Source organism: Narcine bancroftii, chromosome 13 (assembly GCF_036971445.1).
Source record: "Narcine bancroftii isolate sNarBan1 chromosome 13, sNarBan1.hap1, whole genome shotgun sequence".
Lineage (NCBI taxonomy): Eukaryota > Metazoa > Chordata > Chondrichthyes > Torpediniformes > Narcinidae > Narcine > Narcine bancroftii.
Genome location: NC_091481.1, coordinates 60,476,534 through 60,486,929, shown reverse-complemented (window position 1 = coordinate 60,486,929; position 10,396 = coordinate 60,476,534). Strand labels below are relative to the sequence as shown.

The window sequence follows — 10,396 nt, the reverse complement described above, 5'->3', positions numbered from 1 at the left end:
AATTTAAAATTACATCTTTTAATTACAATACCATAAGCAGAGCAGCAATGAAAACAATAGCGCGTCCTGGTCGCTGTGCAGACAAAACCATGTGATTGGAAGCTTCATAGTTATTGGGAAATAATGGCAGTTCTGACCGGAGCGCATTAGAAGGTCCATCAAGTAAATTAGTCTAGAGTTGGTCATGTAAGCTGGGCTTATGAAAAAAGTTTTTTGTTGTAATAACTAACCAAAGGAGTATTTTTATAACAAAAATTAATACATTTCTGCTCAAACACTGCACAAAAACTTTATGCAGACATTTTGCTGTCCCCCCCGCCCCCCCAAGAAGACGCCAGTGAGTAGGACTGTTGGGCAGAGGGGGCAGGAAAGGTGAAGAAGTGAGAAACAATGTGTCCCTTTGCTGCCGACCAGGACATTTGGAGCAGAGACCCAACCAGCTCCCTGGCTCTTTCTCCTTGTCCTTTCCACGCGTCTTAAAAAACACTTCTCTCCCAATTGCAATGACCTGGAACCTCCACAGCAGCTCAAACAGGTGTTCTCAATGTATCCAAGATAAAGATACATCAGCAGCGTTTCGGGCCACGGTGTCTCTCGCCATCCTTGCACCAGAAAGCGCACCGCCCGGCCTGCGGCGTTTCTCCCCGGCGCCTGCAACACTTCCGTGACGCCACGGGACAATTTCACGGTCGCTGTCCCCAGCGGAGCCGAGGACAAGGGAGAGTCCGCCGCCACTGCAGGTGGCGCTGTCGGGCGGGCGCCTCGAGGAGTTGGTGGCGGGGGCCATGTCGGCCGCGCTGGTGAGGAAGGCGCTGGATCTGCTGCGAGAGGACGTGAGAGGTAATGGAGTTCGGTGCGCATCTTGCGGGGATGCCAGGGGGGGTGGGGGGTAAAGCAGACACAGGATTGGTATTGAAAGGCCTGAGGGTCCAGCATGGGGCCGGTCCAAGCCTCAGAAGCATGAGGGAAGGATGGGATCGCTGCTGCCCAGTAGATTATGGCAGGGGGTTGGGTCTTAATCGTCAAACCTACTTGGCAGTCTGTAAAAGGCAGTGATAGGGGATGCAGGCCTTGTTTTTCCAGGGTTCAAACATGAACTTTTAATTTTGGAAGATGTCCAGTGGTCCAAAATCTGTTCAGTGCCAGGCTCTTGAAAGGCTTCCAAACTTGCACACTGCAGATTAACTGTTGAAATGCCAATGACCCTGGTAGGCACCATGCTTTGAACAATCATAGAGCCTGCAGACTTCCCTGTTTAAAAAGCCATTAACTGTTTTTCTCCCTCTACCTTCCACATTTCAGCATTTTGTTTCTTGGCATGGTTCGGTTTGTTCCCAAGTCTCACTCTTGTGTGTCATTCTTGCAATCTTCTTGCATCACCATCCCATCCATCCCCCTGTGTTTCACTTTGGTCCAAGGTAAGAGCAAGAAGACAAGTCAAAGATACCAGTCCGGTGGTGCTGACTGTTTGGCTAATACAAGCAAGAGGGGGAGAAGGAAAGCATTGGAAAAGATTCGCAGACAACAAGAAAAGAACAAAGCTACTGTCAAAGGGAAAATAGTTAAATCAGCACTGGGTAAGTTTTTGTACCTGAATCCCTGCATTGATGAGCGCAAGGAAATTTCTTAGCCTTGCCTGTGAGTTTGGCTACATATAGAAACAGGAAGTGACTTCCAGCCCAGATAACACTTTGTTAGGGGATCTTCGTTTCCCTTGCGGCAGACAAAAGTTGAAAAACAATAAAACCACTGGTATCTGGAATTCAGGCAACCAGCAGCCTCAAGCAGCTGGTACAAAATAATTGAGGAATATAATTTTTTTTTAAAAGTAAGAATAAAAAGTTAAAAAAATGTAAGTTTAAAATTGTAAAAGTAAATGTTATCTGAAGTAACACAAACCTTTGGTGAAGATGGGAGCAAATATTCAGCCAGCAGAGGGCGCTGGTTGGAATTTGCTCGTTGCCACTGTTTGAATAAAGTTGTGTGAAACAGCAATGGCATCGCCCAGGATGAAGAGCTGGTTGATGCCGCTCGCTGTTGGGGTGACTCTCTTAAAGTGTCTCCTTATCCCTGCTTAGTAAGAGTCGCCCCGGTCAGAGGCTTTATGTGTAAACTTGGGAGGGGGGGGTAATTATCTATAATATTGATCATCTTTCAGGCAGAGGGGGAGGAACCTGCAGATGCAGCGATAGTTAAATGTTTTCAAAGAATGTGACTAAAAAGAAATTGAAATGCTTTTAGGTTTATATATTCATGTAAGTGAAATTTGTTCAGTGTAAGTACACTAGTATTTTTGTCTTTTAAACTGTTTATTCTTAATACAAATGCATTAGTTAGACATTGTAAGAATATTAAGCAACCAGAAAATATACATATCCGGCATTTATCATTCCCCATAGTTGTCGGATACCAGGGGTTTCACAGTATATCATGTATTTTTAATTTTTAATGTATTGCTACGTGACAGTAAAAATAACCTTTGATTGCATTGGATCCATTGCTTGTGTGCTTAAATGTTGCTGTAAGGGATTGGGACTAAATGTCTCCTGAATGGTCAACTGTTTCTTGGGATACAAGGACATTTCCCAGCACAACTTACCGTTTACACTGATTAGGTTGCTGGATTGCTTCAATAGAGTAATTAAATTTTTGTTGGTTTGGAGCTTTGTGGATCAGACAGTGTAAGGGCAGGAGTTTTCCTTCTCCGAAAGACATTGACGATGTAGATACTTGTCTTGTGATTGATTGTGGTCATTTTGTGGCTAACATTACAGATTCCAGATTTGTTTAGTTAAATGAAGGGAAAATTTTCTGCAGTTTACCCTTTCACTCTTCCTCTTGGGGAGAACAGACCGACCTTTCTAATCTCACTCCACAACTGAAATGCTTTATCCCAGACAATATCTGTTTCTGATGCACCCCTATTCATTGCCCACTTGATCTCTGTCCATTTATTTTGTACCCAATTGTTTCCCAGCATTTTCCATGACACAGTTAGCGTAGCGGTTAGTGCAACGCTGTTACAGTGCCAATGACCCCGGGTTAGTATCCAGCACTCTCCGTATGTTCTCCCCATGTCTGTGTGGATTTCCTCTGAGTGCTCTGGTTTCCTCACCCTTCGAAGTGTACCAGGGGTTCTAGGTCAATTGGGTGTAATTGGGCAGCTCGGGCTCCTAGGATGGAAGGGCCTGTTCTGTGCTGTATGGCTAAATTCCCCTCATCCAGGGCTTGAGTAATCGGGAAATGCTGGATAGGCTGGGATTTGTTTTTTCCCCCTGGTGAGTAGGAAGCTGAGGAGGTCCTTGAAGCAGTTCATAAAATTATGAATGTCATAGATGAGGTGAGGCAAGAAAGGTTTAAAAGGAACCTGAGGACCAAAGTTTCCATGCATGTATGGAACGAATTGCCAGAGGATGTGATAAAGCTGGTCCAATTCTGGGCAGTCGTTTGGGCAGGTGAGAGTTAGAGGGGTCATTTTAGACTTGATCGTCAAGGACGATTTGGGTCAAATGGCCTATTTCTGTGCTAAGGGACTCTTGACGGCAATAAATTTCCTCTAAACACAACCACTTAAGTTCTTTGCTAGTTTCTTTGGTAACAAACTTTATTTTTTATCTCCTGCTCTCGGTTTCTCTCCTGTCTCTCTCCACAACGTGGAAACAATTTCTCTAAATTTATTAACTCCTTCATAATCTAAAAGATCGACACCGAAGAGTCTCATCTCGAAAAAGAGATATAGGTGAGAGTCTAGCCAGTAGATTGATGCTCATTCCTGCTTTTAGAACTAATGGGTCTCGTTTTCCTTCACAGAGGAGTACAGGAAAAATAGTGCTGCTGTTGACCATACTGAGGAGAATCTCTGGTATCTGCTCGGTTGCAAATATCGCCTGAACAACCAAGTTACTGAAAAGGTGTGTATCTCCAACAAATCATTGCCATTACCATTTCAGCATCTGCAGTTTTTATTTCTCCAGTCCTCTTCACTGCAGATTCTCAAGATACGATTACTTTGAAGAAATCTTCTAAGAGAGTTCTGTGCAGCTCTCTCCCAAGGCTTGCCTCCTGAACTGTCTATCTAATCATAGAACATTACAGCACAGAAACAGGCCTCTTTTGCCCTTCTAGTCTGCCAATACTTAGTCCCACTGACCTGCCCTCCATACTTTTCCCACCTGTCCAAATTTCTCTTAAATGTTACAATTGAACCCTCATTCACCACTTCATCTGGAAGCTTGTTCCACACCCCAAATTTGTGTGAAGACTTTACCACTTTGATGCCCTGGCAAATCAAGAACCTATCAATCTCTGCCTTAAATACACCCAATGACCTGTCCTCCACAAGCACCTGTGGCAACAAATTCCACAGATTTTCCACCCTCTGGCAAAAGAAATACTCCATATCCCTGTTCTAAGCAGATGCTCTTCAATTCTGAAGTTGTGCCCTCTTGTCCCAGACTCTCCCACCATGGGTAACAACCTACATCTACTCTGACCATGCCTTTCAACATCCCCCCCCCCTCATTCTCCTAAATTCCAATGAGTACAGACCAAGATTGATCATATGATAACCCTTTCATTCCCAGAATCATCCTAGTGAATCTCCTTTGAACCCTCTCCAATGTCAGCACATCCTTTCTTGAATGAGGAGACCAAAACTGCTGCCCCCTAGTATATCCATGAATGCTGCCTGACGTGCTCTGGTCCTCCAACAGCACATTGCTAGTAATTCCAGGATCTGCAGTCTTTGGGCTTTACTGCCACTATTTTCCGTGTCCTACTGGAAGGTTAAAGTCCCATGCAGAAAGGAAATCTTAAATGATTTATATTCTGGAAATTTGGTCTTGGGTTAAAGTCCCACGCAGAAAGGAAATCTTAAATGATTTATATTCTGGAAATTCAGGCTTGTGTTTTGACGAGGCTCAAGGAGGTATTTGAATTTGAGAGTGTCAGCCATAGTGAGTCATATGATCGTGGGTTCAAATCCCACTCCAGAGACTGGAGGACGTCCATGCTGAATGTTAGCATGACACGGGGGTGGGGTGGGGTGGGGGGTGATACGGCATTGAGAGTGTTGTCAAATTCTTGGCCCTCATTTTTTACAATCTGGCTGAATATTCTTTTGCCACTATTGTGACATGGAGAAGGGTAGTTCTTCCTGTTTTGTAGACTATGTTTTTTGCCCCCAAAACCAAAGTCCTTTACATACATTATTCGAGGTCACTTTGTGAGGGTTTGCTGAGCATGTGTGCCTCTCATGTTTCTGACATCACAACTGTGTGCCTTTCAAGTTCACTCATGGACAGAGGTACACAGCTAGAAACAGGTCCTACAGCCCAATGCCCATACTGAACAGGTTGCCCGGGTGTCTTGGAATTCAATATAAATTCATGATTTTAATTTTATTAGTTGCTGCCTCAGGGTTCAAGGTATATCTTTTGGGATCTGACTCCAAAGGTACATGATTTTGTTTGTTAATTGGCCATTGGTTCTGCACCCAGTCTCAGTCTAGCTGGCTTGCCATCTGATTGTACCTCTGTTGTCCTACACCTTTTCAGTTCCCCAAGTTCAGGTATGTGTTCTCATGCACACAAGTATGTTATCTCAATATTTAAGAAAGATCCGAGTGGGTAATATCTTCCACACTTTCTGTGTCAGATGGAGAAACGAGACCAAAATTTGATTGCATTCTTGCCATCCTTTCTCTGCACCCTCTCCAAAACTTATGGAAAAATTGAGGCTAATTGAAATTCTTTCCCGTATTACGGATAATGGCCTTCTCTTTCTAATAAATTCTCTGCATGGTGCTATATAAATATAATACTGCTGTGGTGTCTGTTCAGCATGCAGGATAATGACCAATTAAAAATTGTAATGCTTGTTTGTAGGTGGTGGAATATAGTCGGGGAAGAAAAGCAAAGGATCGTCCTAAGGTCAAGAAGGTGAAGAAAGAAGAAAAAAGTGCATTCTCGGAGAGAGACTTTAAAAAATTTGCACGAGAATATTTTGGGCAAACCTAGACTCGAGAGCAGGTTCAATGTTGGTGAATTGCACAAAATGGGGAAGCTGCATGGAGCGGGTGAAGAGGAATCACATCATTGCTTTGCATGCATATCCTTCCCCCACCTCACAGTGACAATTGTGCTGGAATTGATGGGTCAACTAATGAAGAGAAAACTGCTGGAGCTGGCAAAACATTTAAAATAAAATGTTGCTTGACGTGGGTATTCTTGCATTTTCTGTTTTTCACTGACTGAAACTTGGTGTATGTGTGTGGTAACAGAATATAATTCCTGAAATTAAGGTCTGGCAATCTTTAATCCTTGTCCAGTAATCAAAGTGACAGCTCTGGATTAATGGTTGCATCAGTGATTTGCTGTTGCTCATTGGACTCCCACTAGACATTCAACATTTTGCAAAAATTTTTGCAGCAGATGTGTTTTGTAACATTTTATTCAATTTACAGTACTTAACAATGCATTGCTCGGTGCTTCTACACAATGGGGTATATCTAGTATTCTTACAGCAAAGGTGTCTGTCAATCAAAATCTAATGCAATGTCACATACAATTTCTGCATTTAGGATTTATCAATCCACCTATACACAGCCTCACTTGTCACACTATTTTCCTTGATGTGAGCATTAAACTGGTAAAAAAAAAATAAAAGATTTCCACTAAATTCTTTCCAGCCAATCAAAATTAGGTGCTGCTTTTCCAGTTTACGGACAGTTCATGATGAGGCCATGGACAGACGTGTCAGTATGGGAGTGGGGTGCAGAATTGAAGTGGTTGGCCACTGGGAGATCCAGACAAAAATGAAGGTGCTCAGTGAAGCCACAGAAGAATGCCACAGTGGGAGCACCAAATGAAACAGATAACTCCCACAGATACATGTGTTGCTCCATTTGAAAGGACTGGTGGTGAGGGAGGTAGTGTGGGCTCAAGTGTGGCACTTTCTGTGGCTGCAGGGGAAGTGCCAAGGGGGTGATTAATGGGAAAGGGATGAGGGAATGGATTGTTCAGAAGGCAGAGAGAGATGATGTGTCTGGTGGTGGGATCGCGTAGGTGCCAGAAATTACAGAGGATAATATGTTGGATGTGGAGGCTGGTTGGGTGGTAGCTGAGGACAAGGGAAATCCTGTTTTTGTTGCGTTTGGGAGTAAAGGAGGCCAGAGCAGATAAGTGGGAAATGGAGGAGATGTGGGTGAGGGCTAAGTGGATGGCAGTGGAGAAGCCACATTTTTGGAAGGAGGATTATCTGGATTGGAAGACCTCATTGGGAGATATCCAAACTAGGTATGAGATTAGGAGATTCAGGGGGATCTGCGGAAAGGTCTTAACAGCTGGACATACTGCCTGTAGGTGGTGCCTTCACAACATTTAACTGGTAGCTAGCTGAGAACTTTCATGGCTAAAGGATTAGTAAATGGGATTAGTGCTTGATCACTTTACACCCTCCTACTTCAACAATTCCCTTAACCTCTTATAACAAGCTCATGCTCGAAACAGTTATCAGTTCTTTGGGAATCTTATTAAGCCTATTACTCTGTGCTGAGAATTTGTATCTGCAATATGTCAGAGATGCCTTGTGATGTGTTGTGGTGAAACTCATTCATCTTCCTCCTCGGTCTGCTCTCGGCACGTGATTTTGTTGGCCTTCCAAGTCTTCAGTATTCTGATAATCAATGACAAATCTCTGATAGTTTCTAGTATATCCTGAGCCTGCTCCACTATTTATAATTGATGTTCTACCATAAAAATTATTTTCCTGAGCTGACCCAATATCCTTTAATTCCTCCAATACACACCACTGTTATTAATTACTAATATATCCATTAAAGCACATTTGTTGATAGCTTAGATTCTGTTTCCCCTTTCGGAATCAATGGATCACCCTTTGTTGAAATGTAAAAAACTCCCAATCAGGCTTACTCCTTCTCCCCCTACACTTACAAGTTGATAAAAGTTTTTCCTTAGTTTTAATTGATCCTTTAAACTGTGGTTGGACCACTTTTCCTGTTGTGACATTTTTAATAATTAGAGAAAAAGCCCTGGCATTTTATGCCCTGCGTCCTAGTCTTTATTTTTACATACGCTGTAACTTTGCTCTTCTTCTATCCTTGTATATGGATAGACTTGCTGGATAGTCAAATTTATTGTCGGAAGTCTTCTTTGGCTTGGCTTCGCGGACAAAGATTTATGGAGGGGGTAAATGTCCACGTCAGCTGCAGGCTCGTTTGTGGCTGACAAGTCTGATGCGGGACAGGCAGACACGGTTGCAGCGGAAAATTGGTTGGTTGGGGTTGGGTGTTGGGTTTTTCCTCCTTTGCCTTTTGTCAGTGAGGTGGGCTCTGCGGTCTTCTTCAAAGGAGGTTGCTGCCTGCCGAACTGTGAGGCGCCAAGATGCACGGTTTGAGGCGATATCAGCCCACTGGCGGTGGTCAATGTGGCAGTCCTTGTACCTTTTCTTTGATGCACCTCTGTCACGGTGGCCAGTGGAGAGCTCGCCATATAATACGATCTTGGGAAGGCGATGGTCCTCCATTCTGGAGATGTGACCCACCCAGCGCCACTGGATCTTCAGCAGCGTGGACTCGATGCTGTCGACCTCTGCCATCTCGAGTACTTCGACGTTAGGGGTGAAAGCGCTCCAATGAATGTTGATGGAGCGGAGACAACGCTGTTGGAAGCGTTCTAGGAGCCGTCAGTACAAAACATGCAGACACAACACACAAATACATATGCAGGTCAGGTATTCCTGTATACAAATGTTGTTTTATGAATATGAGTCTCGGAGAGTTAGTGTGAGCAGTTCCTTTGGTCGTTCAGGGTTCTCGCTACCTTTGGGAAGGAGCTGTTCCTCAGCTCTGACACTCCTGCATCTCTCTTCCCCTGACATGCTGTGTGCAGGGTAGTCGATGATTATGTGCGCCCTCTCCAGAGAAAGATCCCAGTAGATCACCTTGATGGAGAAGGGTGGGGTGAAGGGAGACTCTGGTAATACTTTTTGCCACTTTATGGTCCTGTAGATTGACCTCTGATCCATTTCTCTGAAGCAACCGCACCATAATGTGATACAGCCAGCCAGAACACTCGATATGAGTCAAGAAGGTGTAAGGTTGACATAATGGTGGCCGGTAGCCTTGCCAGCTTCAGCCTTCTCAGGTAGTGCATTCGCTGTTGTGCTTTCCTGACAGGTGAGATGTTGTTAATCTACAATAGGTCACTAGTTAAATGAGCCTCAAGGAACTTAGTGCTCTCCACTTTCTAAACTATTGTTGTTGTGTAGTGGAGGATGATCATTCCTCGTCCTCCTGAAATCCATGATCATTTTCGCCTTGTCCACCTTGATACTCAGGTTGTTACTTTCACACCATATATCTGTAATGTGATAAGCAACTTGATGACACTGTTGGAGTTGGATCTGGTGATGAAACTGTGGGTTAGTACCGTGAACAGGAGTGGGTTGAGATCACTCACACTCAAAGCATTTTATAATGGTGGTCAGTGCCACAGAACAGTAGACATTGGCTATTTATCCTTTGTGGCTGGAGCCAAGAATGATGTTATCCCCAAAGGGTAGTTTCAGAATAAAAAAGCTGTTTGGGATTAAGAGGAGGAATATCTCCAGAGGGCAGCAAAGTTTTGAATTCTCGACCCCACAATTGTGGAAGCTGGATCACCAGCAGTTGTTAAAATGTTAGTGCAGATTCAGAGACCTAAATCTTGAAATGTTAAGATGATTCTAGATCTTGGTGAATTGTAAATACCAAGTTATAAATCTCAGGGGAGTGCAGGTTGTGGAAAAATTAAATTCTTGAAGTTACATAAATCTTGGAGAATAAGTGTGAGTCTAGAGGGATTTGAAAACAAATAAATAACTGCTTGATTAGCAACTAATATAGATGCATTAATCACTTTGATTGTTTTAAGTCATGAACCACTATTAATGAGACACACCAACAGGCTCACAGCTATTACTTTAGATATTAATATATATTTTTATCTATGTACATTTGCAGTTTGTATGTGTATTGTCTGGCTGTGTGCCTGGATACTTTGCACCAAGTATCAGAGAATGCTGTTTCACCGGGTTGTACTTCTACAATTGGATGAAAATAAACTTTAACAGCAGTGAACCACATTAACTGGAGAAATGTTTGGGTGGGGTGGAACACAAAGAAACTTGTTTTGTCTTGCTGCAGAGTGGAATGTTACCCCTCCTATTAGCTGAAATATGTGTGGCATTTAACTCGAGGAGTGTTCCAATCAGTACTCGAAACAGTAGCAAAATTATCCAAGTGACCTCCCTTGGTGTAAAGTGCTGCCTCTTGGTCAATCATCTGGTGCCATGAAAACTGGTAAAACCTGTCCCATGGAAGTTCAAAACAACTCAG

General features: G+C 43.4%; 1 protein-coding gene across 1 annotated transcript; it reads left to right on the top strand.

Annotated features, from left to right (window-relative positions):
• The first annotated feature begins 733 nt into the window (after positions 1-733).
• On the top strand, positions 734-6,222 carry rps19bp1 (ribosomal protein S19 binding protein 1). The gene is made up of 4 exons (XM_069907846.1): positions 734-840; positions 1,419-1,577; positions 3,811-3,911; positions 5,886-6,222. Exons 1-4 carry the CDS (start codon positions 786-788, stop codon positions 6,015-6,017), a joined length of 447 nt encoding a protein of 148 aa, XP_069763947.1. The 5' UTR covers positions 734-785; the 3' UTR covers positions 6,018-6,222.
• Positions 6,223-10,396: the final 4,174 nt, after the last annotated feature.

What these genes read in the sequence shown, in the direction of transcription:
- rps19bp1 (XM_069907846.1), top strand. Translation starts at nt 786, where the DNA reads ATGTCGGCCGCGCTGGTGAGGAAGGCGCTGGATCTGCTGCGAGAGGAC. An exon ending in GCTGCGAGAGGACGTGAGAG is followed by an intron (nt 841 to 1,418) that starts GTAATGGAGTTC and finishes CTTTGGTCCAAG; the next exon opens with GTAAGAGCAAGAAGACAAGT. An exon ending in ACAACCAAGTTACTGAAAAG is followed by an intron (nt 3,912 to 5,885) that starts GTGTGTATCTCC and finishes GCTTGTTTGTAG; the next exon opens with GTGGTGGAATATAGTCGGGG.